The 26,390-nt window shown below is 45.9% G+C and overlaps 1 protein-coding gene across 1 annotated transcript in view; it reads left to right on the top strand.

Moving 5' to 3' along the window:
• CCDC180 (coiled-coil domain containing 180) overlaps positions 1 to 26,390 on the top strand; it is a 55,537-nt gene that overhangs the window by 8,727 nt on the left and 20,420 nt on the right. Inside the window, exons 7-20 of the mRNA XM_032232423.1 lie at positions 1,501 to 1,596; positions 7,671 to 7,834; positions 8,459 to 8,578; positions 10,325 to 10,404; positions 11,140 to 11,228; positions 13,350 to 13,472; positions 15,084 to 15,257; positions 17,112 to 17,227; positions 19,575 to 19,701; positions 20,796 to 20,847; positions 21,429 to 21,712; positions 22,544 to 22,761; positions 23,950 to 24,125; positions 25,339 to 25,519. Of these exons, the coding sequence (XP_032088314.1) occupies positions 1,501 to 1,596; positions 7,671 to 7,834; positions 8,459 to 8,578; positions 10,325 to 10,404; positions 11,140 to 11,228; positions 13,350 to 13,472; positions 15,084 to 15,257; positions 17,112 to 17,227; positions 19,575 to 19,701; positions 20,796 to 20,847; positions 21,429 to 21,712; positions 22,544 to 22,761; positions 23,950 to 24,125; positions 25,339 to 25,519 (2,000 nt within the window). The remainder of the gene's footprint in view (positions 1 to 1,500; positions 1,597 to 7,670; positions 7,835 to 8,458; positions 8,579 to 10,324; positions 10,405 to 11,139; positions 11,229 to 13,349; positions 13,473 to 15,083; positions 15,258 to 17,111; positions 17,228 to 19,574; positions 19,702 to 20,795; positions 20,848 to 21,428; positions 21,713 to 22,543; positions 22,762 to 23,949; positions 24,126 to 25,338; positions 25,520 to 26,390) is intronic.

Below are 26,390 nucleotides of genomic sequence, written 5' to 3'. Positions count from 1 at the left end.
GAAGGTGGGGGGGTCAGTCTATCCTGCAAAGCACCTGAAGGCAAAACAAGATGGAAACTTATCAAGAGGGGAAAAAATCCTAACAGTGAGAACAAAAGTGGAATGGCTTCCCTCCAGAAGTTGTGTTCCATCACTGGAGGTTTTTAGATAAGACTGGACAGCCATTAGCCTGCAATAGCAATAGCTCTTAGACTTATATACCACTTTACAGTGCTTTGCAGCCCTCTCTAAGTGGTTTACAGAGTCAGTCTATCCCCCACAACCAACAATATGGGTCCTCCTTTTACCCATCTCGGAAGGATGGAAGGCTGAGTCAACCTTAAGCTGGTCAGGATCAAAATCTTGTCTCTCTGGCTCACCACTGCATCATCATATAGACACACACACACACACACACACACACACACAGAGGGAGAGAAGGAGAGAGAGTGCTTCACAGTTCTCTCAAAATGGTTTACAGAGTCAGCATCTGGGTCCTCATTTTACAGGCCTGGGAAGGATCAAAATCTTGCCTCTATGGCTCACCACTGCACCACCATCTAGATAGATAGATAGATAGATAGATAGATAGATAGATAGATAGATAGATAGATAGATACATACATTCATACATACATACATACATACATACATACATACATACATACATACATACATCTAGATAGATACATAGATTAGATAGATAGATAGATAGATAGATAGATAGATACATCTAGATAGATACATAGATTAGATAGATAGATAGATAGATAGATACAGATAGATAGATAGATAGATACATCTAGATAGATACATAGATTAGATAGATAGATAGATAGATAGATAGATAGATAGATAGATAGATAGATACATCTAGATAGATACATAGATTAGATAGATAGATACAGATAGATAGATAGATAGATACATCTAGATAGATATATCGATTAGATAGATAGATAGATAGATAGATAGATACAGATAGATAGATAGATAGATAGATAGATAGATAGATAGATAGATAGATAGACAGACAGACAGACAGACAGACAGACAGACAGACAGACAGACAGACAGACCTAGGTAGGTAGGTAGGTAGGTAGGTAGGTAGGTGTGGGTGGGTGGGTGTGTGGGTGGGTGGGTGGATGGATGGATGGATGGGATAGATGGATGGATGATAGATAGAAACAGACTGACAGGCAGACAGCAATAGCATTTAGACTTATATACTGCTTCACAGTGCTTTACAGTTCTCTCTACAGAGTCAGCATCTTGCTCCCAACAATCTGGGTCCTCGTTTTTACAGACTTGGGAAGGATGAGTCAACCAGGATCAAAGTGCCGAACTGCTGGTAGCCAGCAGTCAGCAGAAGTTGCCTGCAAGTTCTGCATTCTAACCACTGCGCCAAGGATCAGTTGAAGGGTCTAGGGTGCCCTGCTTGAGCAGGGGGGTTGGACTAGAAGACCTCCGTGGTCCCTTCCAAGCCTGCTCTCCTCTTAACCTTCTCCTCCATCTTTCCAGATCACAGTCGTATTGAGCAAATACACCAAGATGCTGGAGGATATTTCTTACGTCTTATCCTCGGATGTCCACAGATTCATACACAAGGAAGCCATGGTAAAATCCTTCTCTTTGAGGCCTGGGGGTGGTCGACAGTAAGAATCCATGAAACATTATACAGGCAAATCCTGGGCTTACAACCATTCATTTACTGACTCTTCCAAGTTACGACATAGCATAAAACCAACAACCAGTTTTCCAAGCTACGACCCTTGTAGTAATTCATGGTAACGTGACCAAATTTGGATGCTTGGTAAGTGGCATGCATCTATGATGGTTGCAGTGCCCGCGTGTCCTGTGATCTCCTTTCACAACCTAAAACAATACATATATTCTTCCACTTATGAGCATAAGGTAAGGTGAAGATTCCCCTTGCACATCTGTGCTAGTCGTTCCCGATTCTAGGGGGCGGTGCTCATCTCCATTTCAAATCCGCTCTGTCTGAAGACTCTCCGTGGTCATGACTCAATGCCGAAGGTGCATGGAATGCTGTTCCCTTCCCACCAAAGGTGGTCCCTGTTTTTCTACTTGCATTTTTTAACGTGCTTTCAAACAGCTGGGTTGGCAGAAGCTGGGACAAGTCACGGGAGCTCACTCCATTACACGGCATTAGGGATTCAAGCTGCCACCTTTCTGATCGACCAGCTCAGCATCTTAGCCACTGAGCCACCGCATCCCTTGACTTACAAGCATCATTGAGCCCAAAATCTCTGTGGCTAAGCAAGAGAATTGCTAAGCGGGTTTTGGCCCATTTTACAACCTCTCTTGCCCCAGTTATTAAGTGAATCACTGCCGTTGTTAAATTAGCGGCCCCGTTGAAAAGCGAACTTGGCTTCCCCCATTGACCGTGCTCACCCGAAGGCCGCAAAAGGGGATTATGTGACTCCGGGACATTGCCACCGTCATCAGTACATGCCAGTTGCCAAGCCTCTGAATTGGGTGGGTTGCTTTCGGCATCACTGCCGGTTCGGTGTGTGCAAAATTTATGCGCACATGCGCTCGCTTCGCACATTTCCTCATAAATAGGTCCGCGCGTGGGCGAAACGTTGAAAGTTGGTAGAGGGGGAATTAAATTTGTGCAATGAGAATTGTTTGGCAGCGCCAAAAACCAAGATGGCGGTGCCATAGGAGAACCGGTTGGTGGGCGTGGCAGGCCTGGGTCACTGCGGGTTCCTGCGACCCACCCCGCCAAACCACTGCCGGTTCATCCGAACTGATAGGAATTCACCCCTGCTGTGAATTTTGATCGCAGCCACGTTCGTAAGTGTGAAAACCTGTCCTAAGTCTAGGGTGACCAGACGTCCCGCATTGGCGGGGCAGGCACGCCTTTTCATAAATTTTCCCGCGTCCCGCAAGGTTCCTAAAAAACACGCTTTTTTTGGCGCTCGCAGCTCCCTCGCTCCCCCCGCCCATCAGCTGCTAGCTCGCTGGGCGGCTCATTGTTCCGTTCTATCCTACAAATTTAACCAGCCCAGCCTGCCGCTCACTGATTGGATTGGCATGGACTCCAGCCAATCAGTGAGCTGGCTGGGATGGAAAATTTTCAACACGGCGCGTGCTGAGAATTTTCCATCCCAACCAGCTCACTGATTGGCTGGACTCCGCTTAGCTGAGCACGCCTGCGCGAGTCTCCATTTCATTTCATCTTTGGGGTTGCAGCTGCGCTTACTCACTGGTGAGTAATCATGTTATGAATTGGTACCGGTGGGAATCGGGAGGCGCTGGGGGGAGGAGACAGCCCTCCTCTTCTCCTTCTCCCCCTTTGTGGAGTTCATTTCACCTCCTCGCGTCACAGCCACTGTTCCCTCTAAGGTGCGCGCCTGCGTGGCCGCGCACGTGGCAAGAAATCCCAGCGCAGAAGTTTCTAACTCCCGCGCAGAGATTTCTACCAAAGCAAACGTGGGAAGTCCTTTGCAGGCGGCTAGAACTGGCCGCCCGCAAAGGACCTCCCAGACTTGTTTTGATGAGCAGAGCATGGAGCGACTGACGGTAGTTTGTGCCGGCCGCAACCTCTCCTGTTCCTCGGGGCGGCGCTGATGTCTCTCTTGCGGGGCGGGGAGGTGGGAGGAGAGATAGCCAGGGTCCATGTTTGGGTCTTTCTCCCTGCCTCCAGCTCTGAAGATAAACAGCTGCGGCTTCCCAGTTTCCACCCTTCCTTGCGCCTTTTATTACCGTACGAAAAAAACCTATTACAGTTTTACAAACCGCAATCTGTGGGCTGGAGGAGAATTTCCGCTTAGCTCGGAGGGGGCGGGATAGGGGTTGAAGGGGCGGGGCGAGGGTGAAGACTGGGCGCTATCATTGGCGGAGCGAAGGTACCATCCGTTGCAGGTGCAAATGCTCGTTTTGCCCGGCGACGCTTTTGCTCCAGGAGCGCCGCCTTCATGTCCTTTGTCCTTTGGGACTGTGGGGGTGAGAAGCACGAGGGGAAAAGGCGCGAGTCCCTCGTGAGTCTTGCTGGGGCCCTTGGCGGAAAAGGGAGCGGGGTCCGAGCCTGTCGCTGCCCAAACACGCGGCGATCCCCTTCAGATCTTCCCCCAAAGCTCTATGGGGCGAAGATGGAAACGATCAGTAGCCTCGCAAGCAAAATTAGCGAGGAAGGCATCGCGGTGGCTGCATTCACACAACCGGGGTAACCAGGACGTTTGAGCACTACCGTTGCCAGGTTGTGGGCAACTTCTCCCTAGGAGCCCTCTCTCCCTCCCTCCCTCCCCTCCCTCCAGGGCCCCCGGAAGACAACAAGGGAACAGCGCTCTTTTCTCTCTTCTTCACGACCCGAACCTGGTGGATCTTGTAACTGACAGCTTTAAGACTTGCATGCTTCAATGCCAGAGTTTCTGAGCCAACATGACTGGACGAGGAATTCTGGGAGTTGAAGTCCACAAGTCTTAAAGCTGTCAAGTTTGAACACCCCTGGGGTTTTTTTCCTAAAGGGTCAGGGGTGCAAGAGTCTTGTAACTTGACAGCTTTAAGACTTGCGTGCTTCAAAAGCCAGACTTTTTGAGCCAACATTTTGGTTGCTAAGCAGGACCGTTGTTAAGTGATACTGATATTATAAAACACTTTTAATTAAGCGGGTACCTTGAATAAACATAACTTTGAGTTTCAAATAATACTGATTTCGTTGTTGTCTTAGGTGACATCTGTGAAAAAAATTCAGGTGCTCAGGCATGAAAATGTGCCGCTCAAACACTATACTTTTCCGCTCACACTGAAAAAAAATTAGAGGGAACATTGGTCACAGCCAGCCCCTGTGCTGCGCCGCCACGGGCGGCAGAAGCTTCGTGACCGAGTGGAAGTTCTCTGCACGAGTGAAACAGCTGCCGCCGCTCGCACAAAGAACTTCCATTCGGTCACGGACTCACGGAGCTTCTGCCGGCGTGGCAGCGCCTGTGCTGCGCGGTTCCCAGCGACCACACTGCGAGTCCGCGAGGTGTGGTCGCGTCCCCGCCGCCCCTCCTGCGGCTCTCCTGCTGCGGCGTCCGTTTCAGTCGCGCAGAGAACTTCCACTCGCTTCCGGGGCTTGTGCTGCCTGGCAGAAGCCCCGGGACTGAGTGGAAGTTCTCTGCGCGGGGTGAAACGGCTGGCAGCCGCCTCGCTCTCCTGCCGCGCCATCCGTTTCAGTCGCGCAGAGAACTTCCACTCGCTTCCGGGGCTTGTGCTGCCTGGCAGAAGCCCCAGGACCGAGTGGAAGTTCTCTGCGCGAGGTGAAACGGCTGGCAGCCGCCTCGCTCTCCTGCGGCCAGCGTCCGTTTCAGTCGCTTCCTTGTCCGTCTTGATTGCTGGAAGCAGTAACAAACGGCGCGTCCGCTCCGCAGTGCCCTGACAGCCACCCCAGCCGGCGGCTACCGGGCCTCGCTGGAGTCAATTGCAAAACCGCGTTCAGCGCTTTGAGGACCTGAGGCATCTTGGGAATTGCAGTTCCCTATCCGAAAGAATGGAAGTAGCTGCGAATTTGTAACAACATAATATAACGTGGTGCTTCGCAGGTTACAAAAATCTCGTTTGATTTGCACACTGTTTTTTAAAAGTTAGATAAAGATATTATGCTGTGAAAGCGACTAGAAAGCCCCCCTCCCCTTCCTGTGTGCGAGAAAGGGAAGGAGAGGAAGGAAGGAGGGAGGAAAAGAAGAAGGGAGGGGGGAGAAGATGGAAGGAGAAAAGATGGATGGAAGGAGAAAGAATGGAAGGAGGAGGAAGATGGAAGAAGAAAGGAAGAAAAAGAAGAAGGGAGGGAGGGAGAAAAGAGGGAAGGAGGTAGGAAGAAAAGGGGAAGAGGGAAAGAGCAGAAAGACAAAGAGGATAAAGTTTATAGGCAAGAGGAAGGGGAAGGAAGGAAAAAGAAAAAGAGGGAGAGAGGAACGAAGAAAAGATGGAACTAGAAAGGAAAGAAGGGATGGAGGGAGGAAAGGGGAAAGACAGGGCAAGAGCAGAAAGACAGAGAAGGTGAAGATAGATAGGCAGAAGAAAGGAAGAAGGAAGAAATAGAAAGGAGGGAAGGAGGGAAGGAACAGAAGCGAAGAGGAGAGAGAAATGGAAAGAGCAGAAAGACAGAAGGTAGATAGGCAAAAGAAATGAAGCTGAAGAATGGAAGGAGGAAGGAAGAGAAAAAAGGAGGAAGGGAGTGACTGAGGAAAGAAGAGATGATGGAGAAAGGAAGGAAGAGAGGGAAAGAGCAGAAGACGGATAGGTGGATAAGCAAGAGGAATGAAGGAAGAAGTGAGGAGTCTCGAGGAGGGGGAAAACATTTAGTGACCAAAGTTACAATGGCATTGAAAAAAGTGACTGATGACCATTTTTTCACACTTAGCGACCATTGCAGCATCCTCATGGTCACGTGATCAAATTTGTTTGGCAACAGATTTGTATTTATGCTGGTTTCAGTATCCTGGGGTGACCTTTTGACAAAAAATAAAATTTTTAATCAAGCCCCCCCCCCCCCCCCTCAATGGTGTCCCTCTTTACCAATCTGAAAATCTGGTCACCTTACCTAAGTCCCCTTTTTCCCAGCGCTGGTGTAACTTTCGAACAGTCACTAAACAGATGGTTGTAAGTCGAGGGCAGCTATCAACCTGACTGGCTGACCAACCGCACTCAACGTGTAGTCCTCATTGGAACTGCATCTACATGGAGGGAAGTATGCAGTGGAGGACCCCAGGGCTCTGTTTTAGGCCCAGTATTCTTCAACATATTCATCAATGATTTGGATGAGGGAATAAATTGGGAACTCATCAAATTTGCAGATGACACCAAGCTGGCAGGAATAGCCAACACTCCAGAAGACAGGCTAAAGATATAGAGGGATCTTGAACATTGGGCACTATCTAATAAAATGAAATTCAAGGGTGAAAAGAGTCACGTTCTACATTTAGGCAAGAAAAACGAAATGCACAGATACAGTATAGGTGGTACCTTGCTCAATAGTAGCAACTGGGAGAGGGATCTTGGAATCCTAGTGGACAACCATTTAAATAGGAGCCAGCCGTGGGCAGCAGCTGCCCCAAAAGCCAACACAGTTCTAGGCTGCATCAACAGAGGGATGGAATCAAGATCACATGAAGGGTTAATCCCACCTTATAAGGCCTTGGGAAGGCCACACTTGGAATAGTTTATCCAGTTTTGGTCGCCACGATGTAGAAAAGATGTGGGGACTCTAGAAAGAGTGCAGAGAAGAGCCACAAAGATGATTAGGGGACTGGAGACTAAAACATATAAAGAACGGTTGCAGGAACTGGGTTTGATGAAAAGAAGGACTAGGGGAGACATGAGGGCAGTGTTCCAATATCTCAGGAGTTGCCACAAAGAAGAGGGAGTCCAAACTATTCTCCAAGGCACCTGAGGGCAGGACAAGAAGCAATGCGTGGAAACTAATCAAGGAGAGAAGCAACCTAGAACTGAGGAGAAATTTCCTGACAGTTAGAACAGTTAATCAGTGGAACAAAATTTGCCTCCAGAAGTTGTGAATGTTCCAACACTGGATGTTTTTAAGAGGATGTTGGATATCCATTTGTCTGAAACAGTATAGGGTTTCCTGCTTGGGCAGGGGGCTGGACTACAAGGCCTCCAAGGTCTCTTCCAACTCTGCTCTTGTATTGCATAATCTAACTGGTTGCCTCCCTGTCTACTCCTAGATGATCAACCAAGCTCTCCTGGCCAATCGGAGGGCGATCTCTAAGTTGTTCCTTAACCTGATGGAGGCCGACCTGAAGAGGGATTCCTCTTATCGCTATCAGCTGGAAGAGAGGAAGGAGGTCTGGAAAGGCGTGCAGAAGAAGCATCTCATTTCCAGTTTCCGGTGAGTATAAATGAGTATAAGAAATAGCATATCCCTTCTTTTATACTATCTTTCTCTCCTGCCTCAGTTGGGTCATGAAACGCCTGCAAGAAAACCACCAAGCTCAGGGAGCACCAAGGACCCCACAGTCCTTCCCCCCCTCTTTTTTCTCCTCCTCCTCTTCCTCCTCCTCCTTTCCACAAACCCCCTACTCCCTCCTAGCACCGATAATGTTACCTAGTTGGGTCATGAAACGTCTTCAAGAAAACCACCAAGCTCAGAGAGCATCAAGGATCCCATATTACTTCCTCCTCCTCCTCCTTTTCTTCTCCTCTTTTCCCTTCCTCTTCTTCCTCTCCTCCTCCTTTTCACAAACCCCCTCCTTTGTAGCCCTGACGATGTTACCTAGTTGGGTCATGAAACGTCTACAAGAAAACCACCCAAGCTCAGGGAGCACCAAGGACCCCACAGTCCTCCTCCTCCTCCTCCTCCTGATTCTGCAGAACATAGTTTTAAAAACGTTGACCTACTAAATAAAACCACAGTCAGCCTCCTCCTTTGGAGTTTTCTGAAAGCCTTTCCTTTCTAAAAAGAAAATTAAATCTTCCCCTTTTCCTCACCCGGCGTTTGCTTTTAATCTTACAGAGAGTTTATGGAAAGTGAAAGAATACAGAACCCAATTTCTGTGCAAATGGAACTGGAGTCCATGCTAGAAGATCAGAGAATTCTGGCCCAAAGAAGGAACGAGCATTTATTCTCCCTGGGGTAGGTGAACACAAAAAATACACAATACAATACAATACAATAGCAGAGTTGGGAGGGACCTTGGAGGTCTTCTAGTCCAACCCCCTGCCTAGGCAGGAAACCCTATACCGTTTCAGACAAATGGTTATCCAGCCTCTTCTTAAAGACTTTCAGTGTTGGGGCATTCACAACTTTTGGAGGCAAATTCTGTCCCACTGATTAATTGTTCTAACTGTCAGGAAGTTTCTCCTTATTTCTAAGTTGCTTCTCTCCTCGATTAGTTTCCACCCATTTCTTCTTGTTTTACCCTCAGGTGCTTTGGAGAATAGTTTGAATCGCTCTTCTTTGGGGCAGCCCCTGAGATATTGGAACACTGTTATCCTGTCTCCCCTAGTCCTTCTTTTCATTAAACTAGACATACCCAGTTCCTGCAACCGTTCTTCATATGTTTCAGCCTCCAGTCCCCTAATCCTCTTCGTTGCTCTTCTCTGCACTCTTTCTAGAGTCTCAATGTCTTTTTTTATAGTGTGGTGACAAAAACTAGATGCCGTATTCCAAGTGTGGCCTTACCAAGGCCTTATAAATGGTATTAACACTTCACGTGATCTTGATTCCATCCCCCTGTTTATACAATATATAAATATAACAAAATATTAAAATAAGAATGCAGGTTCCTTTCTGGGGAGGGCCCAGACCTGGCCGAGGAAGGTTGGAAGGAACTGTTCCATTTACAGGTAGCCCTCCACTTAAGACCACAGTCAAAATTTCTGTTCCTCAGTGAAAGATTTATTCAGTGAATTTTGCCATTGTAACTTTCAACGGTCACTATATGAACTTACCTGCATACTAGTAGACAACTACCATCTCAGTGGCTAAGATGCTGAGCTTGTCGATTAGAAAGGTTGGCAGTTCGGCTGTTTGATTCCCAGCGCCACGTAACGGAGTGAGCTCCTGTGATTTACCCCAGCTTCTGCCAACTGAGCAGTTTGAAACCACGTAAAAATGCAAGTAGAAAAATAGGAACCACCTTTGGTGGGAAGGGAACAGCGTTCCATGCATCTTCGGCATTGAGTCATGCCAGCCACATGACCAGAGAGACGTCTTCGGACAGCGCTGGTTCTTCGGCTCTGAAATGGAGATGAGCAGCGCCCCCTAGAGTCAGGAACGACTAGCTCAGATGTGCGAGGGGAACCTTTACCTTTACCATCCCAAAAGAAGCTTCCAGTCTTTGACTTAAAACCACAAATCAGCCCAAAACATCCGCTGCTGAGCAAGACGGTTGTTAAGTGAGCTTCGCCCTATTTTGCGACCTTCCTTGCCACAGCTGTTAAGCGGATCACGGCAATTGTTTAAGTTGTTCAGCGAATCTGTCTCCCCCCGTGATCTTTGCTTGTCAGAAGGTCGCAAAGGGGGATCTCATGTGACCACTGCGACCGTCATAAATGCAAGCCAGTTGCCAAGGGTCTGAATTTTGATCCCGTGACCACAGCAACGGTTGTTAAAGTGTGAACAGTGGTTCATTTTTTTTAGTGCCTTTGTGAATGAATGCTTCCAAGTCAAGGACAACCTGTATATTTCTGTTTTTAACCTGAAATGTTGAAAAGGTGGCCCTTTTGCCAGAAATCCTTGCCCTGAAACCTCAATTCTACCAATTTTGGGGGAGTTTTCCTTTATCCTTTCACCCAAACCTTGCGTGTTTCTGCCCAGATGAAACCCTCCTTCTCTTCAACGTGTTTTTGCTCCTTCCCCCCTTTTTTTTCCCCATAGCTCTTTGTTGCCTTTGGAGCATACCAAGGCTGAAATCAACGCATGGTACGAGTCGCTGGTGGATTTAAATAAACAGATAGGTAAGGAGCAGAGTCGTCCGGGGATCAGGGGGACGGGGGGGTGGGGAATAATGACGCGGACGGACGGGGTGGTCCCTGGATTCCTTCCCTAAAACAACCAGCCCTGTGGGGTAGGCTGGGCAGAGAGAGAAAGACTATTGACTAAGTCAAAGTCACCCACTTAAGTTGAGGCTTGAATTCGCTTTCTCATAAGTCAACCCCACTTAGCAGCCCATTCCATTGCCTGGCAGGAGCTTGGATTTTAAGAAGGTGTTCCCAAATTCATTCTTTCCCTCGTGTTTCCTTTCTTCTTTCTCTCTTTCTATCTGTCACTCATTCTTTCCTCCCTTCCTTCTTTCTTTCCTTCCCCCTCGTTTCCTTTCTCCTTCCTCTCTTCTTTCCTTCCTTCCCCTTCCCTCCGTCCCTCCCTTTGTCCCTTCCCTCCTTCCTTTCCCCCTTCCTCCCTTTTCTCACTTCCCTTCCTCTTCTTTCTTTCTTTCTTTCTTTCTTTTTTCTTTCTCTTTCTTTTTTATTTTCTCTTTCTCTCTTCTGCCCTTCCTTTCTTTTTTTCTCTATCCTTCCTTTCCCCTCTTCTCACCTCCCTCCCTCTTCTTTCTTTCTTTCTTTCTTTCTTTCTTTCTTTCTCTTTATTCTTTTTTATTTTCCTTTCTTTCTCTTTCTTCTTTCTCTCTCTTTCTTTCTTCTTTCTTTCTTCCTTCCTCTTTCTTTCTTTCTTTCTTTCTTTCTCACCTCAAGACACTCACAACGTCCAGTCCATGATGAGAATTCGCCTCAACTATGAGAAGGTTTGCCAGGAGTGTTTGGAAAAACTCCAGGAATGCAAGGTGAGTTTTTAAAATCGGCGCGGGGCACAACCTGTTTCCTAAGCTTGGTTGATCTTGTCCCTTTTTTTCAAAAAAAAAAGAGATGAAAATGTGCATAAGGTCTTTTATTCATCTGAAGGGATTTTTAGAGAGAGAGAACAAACTATCTGCCTCCATTGCTATACAGGTAGTTCTCCGTCTACAAGCCCAATTGAGCCCAATTTTTGGTTGTTGTTGGTAAGTGAGATGAAGCGAATGTTACCATATTTGACAACCTCTCTTGCCAAAGTCATTACCCGAATCACGCCGTTAAGTGAGCCGCGCGGTTGTTAAGTGACTCTGGCGTCCCCATTGGTTCTGCTTGTCAGAAGATCGCAAAAGGGGATCGCGTGAGACTTCAACCGTCATAAATACGAGTCAGTTGCCAAGCGTCTGAATTTTGATCACATGACCACCGTTGGAAGTGTGAAAAGCTTGCCACAAGTCCCTTTTTTCAGTACCACTGTAGCTTCGAATCGTCTCTGCTAGATTTATCTGCATCCTCAATCAAGAACTATTGATTAGGCTATTTCAAATGTAAATGAATATTCAAAAAATGATATAGCGATCCTTTTTTAAAAAACAATTTTATTTGTTTTTGAACAAGGACAAACAAACATAAAAATTAAAATTAAAAAAAACCCTCACCTTCCATGACAAATTGTAGAAAGTGTGTCCATTGGTTACAGTATTTCCATGCATCTCTTCCATAGTCACCACCTGCTTTTCATATCAAATCGCATATTTTAAATTCACCTATATTCATGTATATCACAATTATTATATCAACCTTAATTTGACTATAATTGTTTTTACGTCCTGTTATATATAACATTCATAAATCTAGATATAGGATTATATGATAACATTCCATTAAATAATCCTAAAATCATCCAGTCACAATACATCTTTGTAACATATTCTAGATAAAGCTTTTAAACCTCCTCTCATAATCTCCATGTATTGTTTATATAAAATTTCCTATCAAACTGATATATCTATATGTATTATCATTATTAATCATTATTTAACTCTAGCTATTGTTGCTTCATTTTATACATACTACTAGTAAACTAAATTTAGCTTAATTTTTATTATACATTTTCATTGCATCAACCTGTATCTTTCCAGTAATAGTATGGTCTTATATCTCTTGCCATTTGTAGCATTAATGTTCTAGTTACTTTCTTAAACTTCTCTTGGCAACATGCTGTTCCTTTCGTATCTCATAAAAGCTTGAAACCCAACATCTGTTCTTTCCATATAGCTATCCTTAATAAGGTGGGTAGCTTGAAATGGCTGGGCAAAAACAAATGTACTTTCCAAGTAGACAGCTATTTGAAGTTGCAACTGCCAAAATATCTTAGGGAGATGTTTATGCGAGTGAGATTCGAACAGCTTGACACAATAGTCAGATATGGCAGATTCCGTTCTGTACCCTACAAAGAGCGTCTTTGCATTTGCGGAGTGGCAGAGGTAGCATACCTGGCTCACATCCTATTTGTATAAGGGGGTGACAGGGGGGTACCTTGGTCCATATCCTAAAGGAAGGACCCATTGGGATCCCCATAGCAAAACAACTTAGTTTATGTGTGGAAAATAACATTTAACACAGCACAGGACTTCAACAAAATGGTTCATTTGAGAGCTGCATATGTGGGACTGATTGGGGTAGATTGCAGGGGTGACACCGAAATATAACTTTATCGTATTTTATCTATATCTTAAATTATTGCATTGCATTCCAATTTCATTTTAGACTGTATTTTATTCCAATTCCATTTTAAATCGTATTTTATTCCAATTCCATTTTAAATCGTACTTGATCAAATTCCATTTTATCAAATTGATCTCTTATCAAATTGTAGTAATAATTTGTTTCTGGAACTCTGCACTTTGATATGGCCCAAGGGCTAATCAATAAAGACTCAATGTCAAAATGTAAATGAATATAAGAAAACAAGCATTCTTCCTTTGAGTAAATATGATTTTTTTTTTAACCTGGATACCAAGTATATCACAGAAATGATTAAGATGCTTTGGGTGGTTAGAAATTGCAGGCCAGTAACTCAATGCTTTTTTTTTTTCTCTCCCCCCCTTTAGCAAAAACTGATAGACTTGAAGATTTGTACCCACAAAGAGGCCGAGAAGATTGTAAACCCCAATTTCTATCAGTTAATCGGGATGCTGCAGGTTCAATTTGAAGCCAAGATAGAAAAGATGGACGTAAGTTCAGCCCTCTCTCTCCTATCGGCGGGACAGGGGAGTTCATTAAAAGAAAGGGGAAATGAGAGAGGGAATGGGAAAATCTCATTAAAAGAAATGGAAAAGAGGCAGTTTGGTCTGGTGGCTAAGGTACAAGGCTAGAAACCTGGAGACAGTTCTAGTCCAGACTTGAACTCAAAAGCCAGCTGGGTGACTGGCTCAATCACCAGGAGACTGGGAATTCTAGTCCTGCCTTAGACATAAAAGCCACTGGCTGATTTGGGGCCAATCACCAGGGGATGTTGAGTTCAAGTCTTGACTTACACCTGAAAATCAGCTGGGGAACTATGGGCCGGTCACCAGGAAACTGGGAGTTCTAGTCCTGCTTTAGACAGGAAAGCCAGTCGGGTGACTTTGGGCCAGTTCCCTTCTCTGATCCCAGGCCACCTCACAGGATTGTTGTTGTGGGGAAAATAGGAGGAGGAAAGCACATTACGCATGCTCACAGCCTTTATACAAATAATAAAGGCAAGACTGAAATAAAATTTAAAAATCTGGGAGAAAAATCTCTTTCCCTGGGCAGCTTTTTTTTAAAAAATTCAGTTTTTTTCCCTCCTAGCATTCCCTGGTCAGGACTGTCTCCTTTCCCATCCCCACTATTCTTCAACACCTTCATAAACAACTTAGATGAGGGAATAGGAGGGGGAACTTACCAAATTTGCAGATGATACTAAGCTGGCAGGAATAGCCAACATCCTAGAAGGTAGGCTCAAGATACAGAAGGATTTGGACAGAATTGAATCCTGGGCCCTATCTAACAAAATGAAATTCAAGGTAGAGAAAAGTAATGTCCTACACTTAAGTAAAAAAAAAACCCACCAAAAGTACATATATAAACTGGGTGAAACCAGGCTTAATAGCAGTGACTCTGAAAGGGATCTTGGAGTCTTAGTGGACAACCAACTAAATATGAGCCAGCTGTGTGCAGCGGCAGCCAAAAAAGCCAACACAATCCTAAATTGCATGAACAGAGGGATACAATCAAGATCAAGAGAGGTTCTAATACTACTCTATCAAGCCTTAGTAAGGCCACACCTAGAGTACTGCATCCTGTTTTGGTCACCACACTATAAAAAAAGAGATTGAGACTCCAGAAAAAGTGCAGAGAAGAGCAACCAGGATAATTAGGGGGCTGGAGGCTAAAACATACAAAGAACTGTTGCAGGAACTGGGCATGGCTAGTCTAGGGTAGAGAAGGGCCAGGGGAGACAGGATAGCAACCTTCCAATGTTTGAGGGGCTGCCACGGAGAGGAAGGGGTCAAGCTATTTTCTTGAAGGCGAGACAAGGAACACTGGATGGAAACTGACCAAGGAGAGATTCAACCTAGAAATAAGGAGGAACTTTCTGACAGTGAGAACCATCAACCGATGGAACAGAAGTTGCCTTTGGAAGTTGTGGGAGCTTCATCCCTTGAGACTTTCAAGAAGAGACTGGACTGGCATCAGTCAGAAATGGTGTAGGGTCTCCTGCTTGAGCAGAGGGTTGGACTAGATGATCTACAAGGCCTCTTCCAACTCTGTTAGTCTATTTTAACCACGGATCTTTTCTCGTTCTTCCCTGATTGTTCCAGGCTGAACTGGAACAGCTGGCTAAAAATAGCGAAATCAACTGCAGGCACCTCTATCAGTACTTCCAAGATGTCCTGGCCATCTTTGATGTCCACCATTTGAAACTCACTAATCAGGAAAGTGATCTTCAGAAAGCTTTAAAAGATTGTCGTAGCAAGCACGAAAATATGAACAAGGTCAGAACGCTGGTCCCAGTTTGGGGTGTGGGGGTGGGGTGTTGTCTGGGAGGAGACTCTCCAAATTTTTTTTTGCAGAGTGTTCTGACCTAGGCTTCCTGAGAGTACAAAGCACACGCTTAGTCCCCCAAACCCCTCTTTTTATTTCAATGGCTGTGAATTAAGTTCAATCGCAGCCTGTAATGAGTCCCAAATAGTTTGTAAAAAGTCCAACAGTAGGCTGCCAAAGTCTTTCGGGATAAGGCTGATAAGTACCCACCTTTATCTTTCTTGAAACGCTGCCTAAGACCTGATTGCCAATTAGCTTTGCCCTCCATTTAGTTTTCTAAAAGGTCCTTTCCGCCTAATTTGAAAGTTCTCTAGAAGATGCAGACCACTGTCTCTCTGTCTCCCGTTTTTGGAGGATGCAAAATTATTTTGGGGTGATCCGCTTTTTAACAAAGGAGGCTTTGTTTTTTTGGGGGGGGGGAGTGGAATTCCAAACTGTCAACTTTAGAATTATTGTGGGGTCCTTGGTGCTCTCTGGGCTTGGTTGTTCCCCCACCCCCTGACATTTCATGACCCAGCTAAGTAACATCATCAGTGCTAGAAGGAATGAGGTTTGCTCTCTGCTTATATACAATGGCTTGCTCTGTCAATGTTGGTGAGAATGTTTGTGATGGTTCCTTGATTATACTTTTGTTTATGGTTTCATTGATTGTCTGAGTTGGTAGTTCTTTTGGGGGTATTGAGCAAAACTCACTCCCTTCTAGCACTGATGATGTCACCTAGTTGGGTAATGAAACGACTGCAAGAAAACCAACAGAGAGCGCCAAGGACCCCACAATCCTCCTCTTCCTCCTCCCTGCAAACTGCACTCCCTTCTAGCACTGGGGTTGTTACGTAGTTGGGTCAAGAAACATTTACAAGGAAACAACCGAAGTCAGAGAGCACCAAGAGCATCCTCTTCCTCCCACACCCCTCCTCCCCTCTCCCTCCTCTCCTCCTCCTCCCTTCAAACCCCACTCCCTTCCAGCACTGATGTTGTTACCTAGTTGGGCCATGAAACGTCTGCAAGAAAACCCCCAAGCTCAGAGGGCGCCAGGCACCCTGAAGCTCAACCCTGAGCAACAAATATTCTCTTCTGGGTACAATTATTCTTGGCCTTTTCCTCCAGTGCCAAAGCAGCTTAGATAAACATTTTGCTTGCAGGCTGGTTCTTACCATGAGCTCCCACCCTGCATTGGCTAAAATCATTCTGACATGCAACTCTTTTTTTAATTATTATTATTATTATTATTAACAAACATGTAAAATACACACACACAAAACCTAGACGTGTACCACATTTACACAGTACAGTACGAACAGGAGCTTCCTGTTCTTTCTAATAGCAATTATCAATCAATACCGCCCCCCTTATATTATTTCCCCTTCTATTGTATTTCATTTGGATTTCACCATTCTTAACCCTCTTATTTTACTCATAACTATTTATTTTTTGAATTTTGTTATATTCCTTCATTGATTCTTGTTTCTGTCCTCCATTATCCCATATCTGGTAGAATTCTGATTCTTCTTTTCCCTGGATTTCTTTAGTTAGTTTGTCCATTTCAGCACAATCCATAACCTTTCTTATTATTTTACCTTCGCTTGGAATTAATTTGTTCTTCCATTTCTGGGCCAAGGCAATCCTTGCCACCGTAATTATATGTAGTATTAAATACTGGATTTCTTTTTTTTTTCCGCAGACATTATTCCTAATAAAAAAAACCTTCAGGTTTCCATTCTATTTTAACCCCTATTATTGCCTCTCTCTTTTTTTTTTTAAATCCATCTCTGCAAAACGCCTCTTTGTCTCCTGCGTGCAACCAGCTAAGGGAAATGAACCTGGACATAGCAGTTGATAAGCTCAGGATGCAAAGCACCGATGAGAAACTCAAGGCCTGTCTCGAGAAGGTTTATTTTGCCTTGGACATCATTGGCAATGGGTACGTAAGGAACTGGCTGTGTCCGTGATGGCAAACCCTTCGGCACGCCTGCCAGAAGTGGCAAACAGAGCCATCTCTGTTCCGGGTCTTCACACACGCACGCACGCTAGCCAGCTGCTCTTCACGCGCTCAATGCGTGCCAGGAACCAGAAGACAAGCTGGGCGGTGCACATGCGCGCACTAAAACCGGAAGAGCAGCCAACGGGCATGGGCACGGGGGCGGCTGCTCTTCCACCATGCAGGCGCATACGCACTCTTTATTTTTATTTTTTTTGCATTTCTGTTTTTTTTTAAAAAAAAAACATAATAATAATAAAAAAAACAATATAAAAAATGATCTCATCCATTACATACAGCATGTCGTTTGGTTACAAGTGTTTTTGCATCCATATTCTCAATTACATTTACAATCACAGATTTTTCATCTAATATAACTAAATACCTCACTTTCATTGTACAATGTATATTCCATTACAATTAATATTATTTTTTTTTCTTCAATAAACCTATTTCCCTTACATTCTTGATATGTTTAATAACAATATACCTTTATATAATCACAGGTCCCAATATGAAAGAGATTTACCAACCATTTATATTTGTATATCACTGTTTTCAATTATGTATAATCCCACCAATCAACTATCGAGTGTGCTTATGTTCATTATTGTCCTTGTACATCATACCTTCAAACAAAGATGTTATTCTTTCATTTTTCAACAAGGTATTCTAAATAGTCACTTCATGTATATACCATTTTTTTTAAAAGTATTTTTTATTAAATGTTTTGATCTTTAAAAACAATAGGAAAGACACGGCAAAGGGGGAAAAAAACCACAATATGACAAAACAAAACACAGAACATACATAACAATATACAGCAATTTTACAGCTTTCTCTTATCGGCTTTCCTTCTTAGCTTTTGTAATTCTCCCTTCTGCCTTCGCCTTCCTCTCACTATAACCTTGTCCTATAACGTAACAAACATAATATTAACACTTATAATAGTATTCATTACTTATATCTCCATATATTTGTATTCTCTATTTTCTGTCTTGGCTTCTGTTTTCTAGCCACTTGTACATTTTATTCCATGCTTGATAGAAGTCCGATTATTCTCTTTCTTTTAGCACTATTGTCATTTTATCCATTTCTGCACATTCGAGTATTTCCCTGATTGTAGTTTCATCTGAGGGTGTATTGATTTTTTCCCCAGTTTTGTGCAAAGGCAATCCTGGCTGCAGTGAGTATGTGTATGATTATGTGTTGTGGCCCAGCAGGAGCCGTTGGAGCTGCCACCAGACTCCGACAGCAAGGGGCCCTACATGTCGGCTCTGGAGGATGTGGAGGACCCTGGACAGGGTTCCGACTCCGAGCAGGGCACAGAGACGCTGGCGCCTGAGCCTTGGACCAGTGGGGAGGAGACAAGGGAGTGTGATCCTGACGTCATGCATTGGAGCAGTGGGGAGGAGACAAGGGAGTTGGTCCTGGATGCCCGGCAATGGAGAGCTAATAGGCATAAGGGACAGTTACGCAGTTACAGGAGATAATTGCACTCAGCTGGTGGTAATTAGGCTCCTCTCAAGACTATAAAAGGAATGATTGTCCACACGCTCGTTGCAGGAGTCAACGTATTTAATAGAGCTGGAGAATTCTTGTGGCTAGCTTGGCAGGCTGGATTGCTGCCAAGGTTAGTCTGTGCTGGATTGCTGCCAACGTCTAATCTGTGCTGGATTGCTGCCAAGGTCTGGTCTGGTCTGGTTTGCTGCCTAGGGCTAGTCTGTGTGTTAATAAATCCTTGAAGTATCTTCATCTCAGCGTGCTTTGGTTTAGGACGAGGAGGGGTCAGAACAATTATGTATTGAGATTATTTGTCCATTTTTTTGATCCAGTCGTCCTAATAAGAATGCTTCTGGTTTGAGTTCCATTTTTCGCTCAGTAATTTCTTCTAACCACTTCCGAATTTTGCACCAGTACTTCCTTGTGATGGGGCACGTCCACCACATGTGGTAGAATGTTCCAGGCTTGTGGCTGCATCGCCAACAATTAGGGGATAAATTTGGGCACATTTTGGCCAATCTCGCTGGAGGCAAATGCCATCCATAAAACATTTTATAGAGGTTTTCTTTGTAAGCTACTGCTTACACACACTGCGCATACACACACTCACTTCAGCGCTCAGTGCCGAAAAGGTTCACCAACACTGGCCTATCTTGTTTTGAGGGGTTTCCCATTCTCTGCTTTTGCGGGGCGGAGGCCGCTCATTCTCCCACTAATATTATTGCTGCAGTTTGGAGAAGAGAGGATGGAAAGGTTCAAATTCCTCTGGTTTTTTTCTCTTGTCAAGGTACTCCATCTTCTATCAAGACCTCGTGTCTAAAGTGATCGTTTACCCACGCCGCGTTCGGCACGAGCTTCTTTCCTACAGCGCGGCCATCAGTCGGTATTTTTACGTCCTGGGCAGCTACAAAGGGGTAGGCAGAAAAAAAACAACAGATCGCTTCATACAACGGGCATGAAACGTAGCTAGTACTCAGGGACAATCCTCAACGAGGTGTGTGCAGATTGCTTTGTCCAGGGGATGAATCCAGCTGCTGGTAGTGTTCAGAGACTGAATCCCCAGTCCTTCTGAATCATGGCTTAGAGGACAAGAAAGAGCAGAATACAAAATAACAAAAGTTGGGCTAAAAAAAATTAAGACTTATTGGATGTAATACAAGCATCTTAAGGCCCATGGCTAAGACGTTGAGCTTGTCGATCAGAAAGGTTGGCAGTTTGGCGGTCTGAATCCCTAGCGCCGTGTAACAGAGTGAGCTCCCGTTACCTGTCCCAGCTTCTGCCAACCTAACAGTTCGAAAGCACATTAAAAAAATGCAAGTAGAAAAATAGGGACCATCTTTGGTGGGAAGGTAACAGAATTCCGTGCACCTTTGGCGTTGAATCATGCTGGACACATAACCATGGAGACGTCTTCGGACAGCGCTGGCTCTTCGGCTTTGAAATGGAGATGAGCACCAACCCCTAGAGTTAGGAACGACTAGCACATATGTGCAAGGGGAACCTTTACCTTTACCTTATATCTGTGCTTCAAAAGCAGCTGATTGTTGGCTGGATTGGCCTCTACACGATCAGCTGTTTCAGGGTTTGCCATAGCCTAATGTCGCCTCCGCGCAACCCATTTTCGGCCTCCGCATCCTGTTTTCGGCCTCTGTGCGCCCCATTTTTGGCCTGTTCCGGGCAACGGGGATCAGAACAGGCAGAAAATGGGGTGAACGGAGGCCCGAAAAAGGGGCGCACGGAGGCGGCAATAGGCAATCCCGGCATCCTGAAACAGCTGATGATTGGGAGGCCGATCCGACCAACAATCAGCTGCTCGTGCTAATCAGGCTGTGCTGAAATTGAAACTGAAAGAGGCTGTTTGCTGTTTGCTGCGAGGAGGCAAATTGCTGGGAGGCAGATTTTTTTTTCTCTTGTTTTTCTCTCCAAAATCTAAGTGCGTCTTATACTTTGGAGCATCTTATAACTCCCTTTCTCACTTTCCCCTATTTTTCTCCATTTTCTTTTTTAGAAGACCTTAAAGAAACCGGAAAGCTCAGCTGAAGGAAAAAGGGAAGAAGGAGGTAAGGGCTATGATGTCTTTTTTCAAATACAGCTAGTCTCCAGTTTCTATCGCTGACCACATTCGTTGTTAAGTGAGCCCCACCCAATTTTTTACAACCATTTTTCCCCCACAATTGCTAAGTGAACCTGGATGTTGCTAAGTGAATCCAGCTTCCCTCATTGACTTTGCTTGTTGGAAGCCAGCCAATCAGCCTTTCCTGCTTCCTATTTATGACCTTTCCCACCTCCTGACAAGCAAAGTCCATGGGGGAAGCCAGGCCCTTAACAACCGTGTGACCAACTTCACAACGGCAGTGGATCACATCACGGTGACCAGTGACGGTTAGTAAGACGGTAACCGATAACTGCGGCAAGAAAGGTCGTAAAGCGGGTGGCCACTCCACAACGGTCTCATTGAGCAACGGAAATCTGGGGCTCAATTTGTGGGCGTAAGCCAAGGGCTACCTGCAATGGCTTGGCCACTGCCGAGGGGTGCTGGGAGTCATAGTTTAGCAGCAGCTGGAGGGCCGCGGCTTCCCCATCCCTCGAAGGCTTTTCGAAGGTGCCGGACTGGGAATATATTGTTGTGTGTCTTGACCAGAGATAACGCAGGAGTCCCAGGAGATCGAAGAAACAGAAGAGGCCATGGAGATTCTCCTGCAGAAAGAGAACGAGGAAGGGCTGCCTCCGGAGGAGGAGGACGCTGAAGGAGCCGAGCCTGTCGAAGTGGAGGAAGCGGACCAGGAGGAAGAGGAGGAAGGGGAAGAAACAGAGACCTCTGCTCGCCAGAGAGACGGGAACGGCGGCAGTGGAGTAGACATAGAGAGCTCAGGGGAAGGGAGCACCTTGGGGCCCAAGACTCAAGACGCCTCCAAGCCAGATCTGGTGAGCTGAGAATCTCCATGAGGATCAGCCGACATCCTCGCTTCCTTGTGCCTGGATTACAAGGAGCTTTTCCCATCCCATTTATTTGTTCGTTTTCTTTCTATCTATCTATTGGTTTTCTTTACAAACAGCCCTGTGTGGCTAAGGTGGGATTAGAGCTCCCAGTCTCCTGGTGATTGGCCCAAAGTCACCCAATTGACTTTCATGGCTAAGGCGGGACTAGAACTCACCATCTCCTGGTGATTGGCTTAGAGTCACCCAATTGACTTTCATGGCTAAGGCGGGACTAGAACTCACCGCCTCCTGGTGATTGACCCAAAGTCACCCAATTGACTTTCATGGCTAAGGCGGGACTAGAACTCACCGCCTCCTGGTGATTGCCTTAGAGTCACCCAATTGAGTTTCATGGCTGAGGCGGGACTAGAACTCCCAATCTCCTGGTGATTGGCCCAAAGTCACCCAATTGACTTTCATGGCTAAGGCAGGACTAGAACTCCCAATCTCCTGGTGATTGGCCCAAAGTCACCCAATTGACTTTCATGGCTAAGGCAGGACTAGAACTCCCAATCTCCTGGTGATTGGCTTAGAGTCACGCAATTGACTTTCATGTCTAAGGCGAGACTAGAACTCCCTGTCTCCACTTTCTGAGTTTTCATCACCAGACCCAACAGGCTTTCTAAGAGTGTGTGTGTGTGTGAAAACATGAACGGTAACCCCTAAAGAAAAGGAAGGGAACTGACTCGAACCTAGTCATTGGCCGTCCTCATATTTTGAACCACGTTTCAAAAATAGGTGCTCAGTCTCGTCCCTTCTATCTTATCCTTCTGCCAGACAGAGGATTCGGACAAGAGGTCCAAGCGAAAGGATGTGATTATGGAATTCTTCACCACGTCCAACGGAAACACCTACAAAGTGGTGGAGTACTTGAAGAAGTCCAAGCTCCGGAAACCAGAGAAATATTACCAGGGGAAACTGAAAAGCAGTTCTCTGCCTTACTACCTGGAGCAGGTGTACCTGTCAGAGGGTTTCTTCAGAGATATTAGAAGACAGTAAGTCTTTCTCTTTCTTTCTCTCCCCCCCTTTCTCTCTCTCTCTCTCTCTCTCTCTCTCTCTCTCTGTTTCCTTACTTTCCTCCCTCTGTTTCTCTCAAAGAATAGGACATTTTTCTCCAGTTAAGAAAAAGGATTTTAGGAGCACTTTAAACCCACCAGCTGAAATGCATCAAACTCCTAGAAATCCAACTTTTTAAACAGCTCCAATAAACCCTTTCAGGAATTTATTTTGGGCCTGATCGTTTGGGGGGGCGACTCGCAGAAAACATAGCAGAACAATCACCACAAATTGTGGGTTTAGAGAGACAAGGGGAGATCAGGATGACATTTTTTAAAATAAGATATTTTTATTTGTTTCTTGAAAACATTTCTACAGCCACCTATCTTTCCACCGACTCTGGGCAATTCCCGATTTACAATGCAAACCTTAGTTGTTGTGGCTTGCCAGCAGAACTGGTGGCAGATTCAGACAGTAAGGAGGTTAAGGAGGAACATGGGCCAGTCCTGAAGGCTGGTGAAGGCTCTGGTGAGGCTTCTGTGTCGGAGGCAGAGAGGGGGCCAGGGCCGTCCAACAGTTATCAGCTGCCTTCGGAGTCGGACATCAGTGGGGCAGAAGAACAGCTGGAGCCTGTTCCCAGTGTGAGCATGCACACAACTGCCAGGAGAAGGGAACAGTTAGGGAGCAAGGGTCGACTCGGGAGTAAAGTCACAGGTGGACGGTGAATGGCCCCTCCCATAGAGAATAAAAGGGGAGCGACTGGGGAGTAGAGTTTGCAGGAGACAATTAGTTCAATTCATTAGAGTGAAGATCTGTTCCTGACTTCTTGTCAAATAATTGCTGCTACAGCATGGAGTTTAGAAGATATCAGCCTGGCAGCTCTCCAAGCCTGATAAAGGCCTGTAGTTGGGAAATCTCATGAAAGACTTTGCTGGAGAGGAATTCCCTTTAACCTAAATAAAAGGAGGTTTTATTCAGGACCAGGAGAGTCAGTTTCTTGCTCTTGGGAAGTCTAGATCAGAACATTAGCTAGCCAGGTTAGCATTCAATCATGGCTACAGCAACCCTTCAACCCCCCGGGATCTCCTGAATCCTTCCTTTTATTTCCGTGGTCTTCGAGATGGGACCAGCGACCCCTTTATCCTCAAGCCGCCCCTTTCGTGCCCTCCTCTCTGCTCCCCTGGCAGCATCCGACTCCAGTTCTTCGAGCACCTGGAGAAGTGGTTCGATGACACCTTATCCAGCACCTGGGTCATCGGGGTGACCAAGAAGGAAGAGCTCAGCTCCGAGCTGCAGCTGCGCCTCCATCTTCACGAGCCCCGGAAGGAACGCATCGAGAAGGACATTTACAACGTCAGGATGGGTACCTCTTTTTGTTTTGCTCTCGTTTTTCTTTTATCCTATAGCAGTGATGGCAAAACCTTTCGGCACTGAGGGCCCCAACCGGAACACCTGTGCAGGTGCGCGCACCGGAAACCCAAAGACCAGCTGGCCAGGGCGTGCATGCCTGTTTTTTGGCTGTTTTTAGGCCATTTTCAGACTGTTTGTGGAACTGTTTTGGGGGCGTTTGGGGGGGGGGGCATTTTCAGGCTGTTTTCAGGCTGTTGTGGGGGGGTGTTTTCAGGTTGTTTTTGGAGCTGTTTCAGGCTGTTGGGGGTGTTTTCAGGCTGTTTTTGGAGCTGTTTCAGGCTGTTTTGGGGGGCATTTTCAGGCTGTTTTGGGTGGTGTTTTCAGGTTGTTTTGGGGGTGTTTTCAGGCTGTTTTTGCAGCCATTTTCAGGCTGTTTGGGGGGGCTTTTTTAGGCTGTTTTGGGGAATTTTCAGGTTGTTTTTGGAGCCGTTTTTAGGCTGCTTTGGGAGGCATTTTTCAAGCTGTTTTGGGTGGTAATTTCAGGCTGTTTTGGGGGCCTTTTTCAGGCTGTTTTTGCAGCCGTTTTCAGGCTGTTTGGGGGGGCTTTTTTAGGCTGTTTTGGGAGGCATTTTTCAAGCTGTTGGGGGGGCATTTTCAGGCTGTTGTGGGTGGTGTTTTCAGGCTGTTTTGGGGGGCTTTTTCAGGCGGTTTTGGGGGGCTTTTTCAGGCGGTTTTTGCAGCCGTTTTTAGGCTGTTAGGGGGGTGTTTTCAGGCTGTTTTGGGGGGCTTTTTCAAGCTGTTGTGGGGGGCATTTTCAGGCTGTTGTGGGGAGCATTTTCAGGCTGTTGTGGGGGCCTTTTTCAGGCTGTTTCTGTAGCCATTTTTAGGCTGTTAGGGGGGGCATTTTCAGGCTGTTGTGGGGGCCTTTTTCAGGCTGTTTTTGTAGCCATTTTTAGGCTGTTAGGGGGGGCATTTTCAGGCTGTTTTGGGTGGTGTTTTCAGGCTGTTTTGGGGGGCTTTTTCAGGCTGTTTTTGCAGCCATTTTCAGGCTGTTTGGGGGGCGTTTTCAGGCCATTTTGGGGGGTGTTTTCAGGCCATTTTGGGGGCTGTTTTCAGGAAGTTTTTCAGGCTGCTTTTCGGGCTGTTTTCAGGGCCATTTTCAGGCTGTTTTTTGGGCCGTTTTCAGGCTTTCCCTTAAATGTGGAAATTTTCATTCCTTCTCTCAGTGGAGTTACGGCTTCACAACGACCGCTTGAAGCGTCACTGCGCTGGCTTGATCGAGGCGCTGAACAAGGAGCGGAGCGCCTTCAATAAGATCCGAGAAGACCACAACGCGGTCAGCAGATCCTTCCGGACCCGGATCCAAGACATGGAGAGAGTCTTCCAGATGGAAAGCCGGGCAGAAAAGTAAGCCTGATGGTTGGGAAGAAGGGGGCGAGGCCAGCCACAATCTCACAATAGCATTGGGCAGAGCATTGGATATGGTGCCATCAGAATGTAGAAGGGAACCTGATTTAAACCCAGGGGAAATTCATGATACCGATAGAAGAGAACGTTTGTAACTCCGTGTTGAATATTTGGGATCCTTTGTGTTCCCTGAGCTTGGTGGTTTTCTTGCAGACGTTTCATAACCCAACTAAGTAACGTCATCTGTGCTAGAAGGAAGGCAGTGCTAGAAGGAAGGCAGGGAGGAGGACTGTGCGGTTCTTGGTGCTCTCTGGGCTTGCTTGTTTTCTTGCAGACTTTTCACAACCCAACTAGGTAACATCATCAGTACTAGAAGAGAGTGGGATATGCAACGTGGAGGAGGAGGAGGACTGTGGGGTCCTTGGTGCTCTCCTAAGCTAGGTGGCTTTTTTGCAGACATTTCATAACCCAACTATGTAACATCATCAATGCTCCCTGAGTGGTGGTTTTCTTGCAGATGTTTCATGACCCAAACTAGGTTGTTAGTATTAAAGGGGAGTTGGGTTTTCAGGGAGGAGGAAGATAACTGTGGGATCCTTGGTGCTCTCGGAGCTTGATGGTTTTCTTCCAGACATCTCATGAACCAACTGGGTAACGTCATCAGTAATAGAAAGGAGTGAGGTTTGCAAGGAGAGGGAGGGGGAGTCCTTGGTGCTCTCTGTAAGCTTGGTGGTTTTCTTGCAGGCATTTCATGACGTCATCAGTGCTAGAAGGGAATGGGGGTGTGCGGAGTGGAGGAAGAGGAGGAGGACTGTGGGGTCCTTGGCGCTCTCTAAGCTAGGTGGCTTTTGGCAGACATTTCATAACCCAA

This window comes from Thamnophis elegans, chromosome 16, assembly GCF_009769535.1.
Source record: "Thamnophis elegans isolate rThaEle1 chromosome 16, rThaEle1.pri, whole genome shotgun sequence".
Lineage (NCBI taxonomy): Eukaryota > Metazoa > Chordata > Lepidosauria > Squamata > Colubridae > Thamnophis > Thamnophis elegans.
This window is presented reverse-complemented; position numbering and strand designations above follow the sequence as displayed.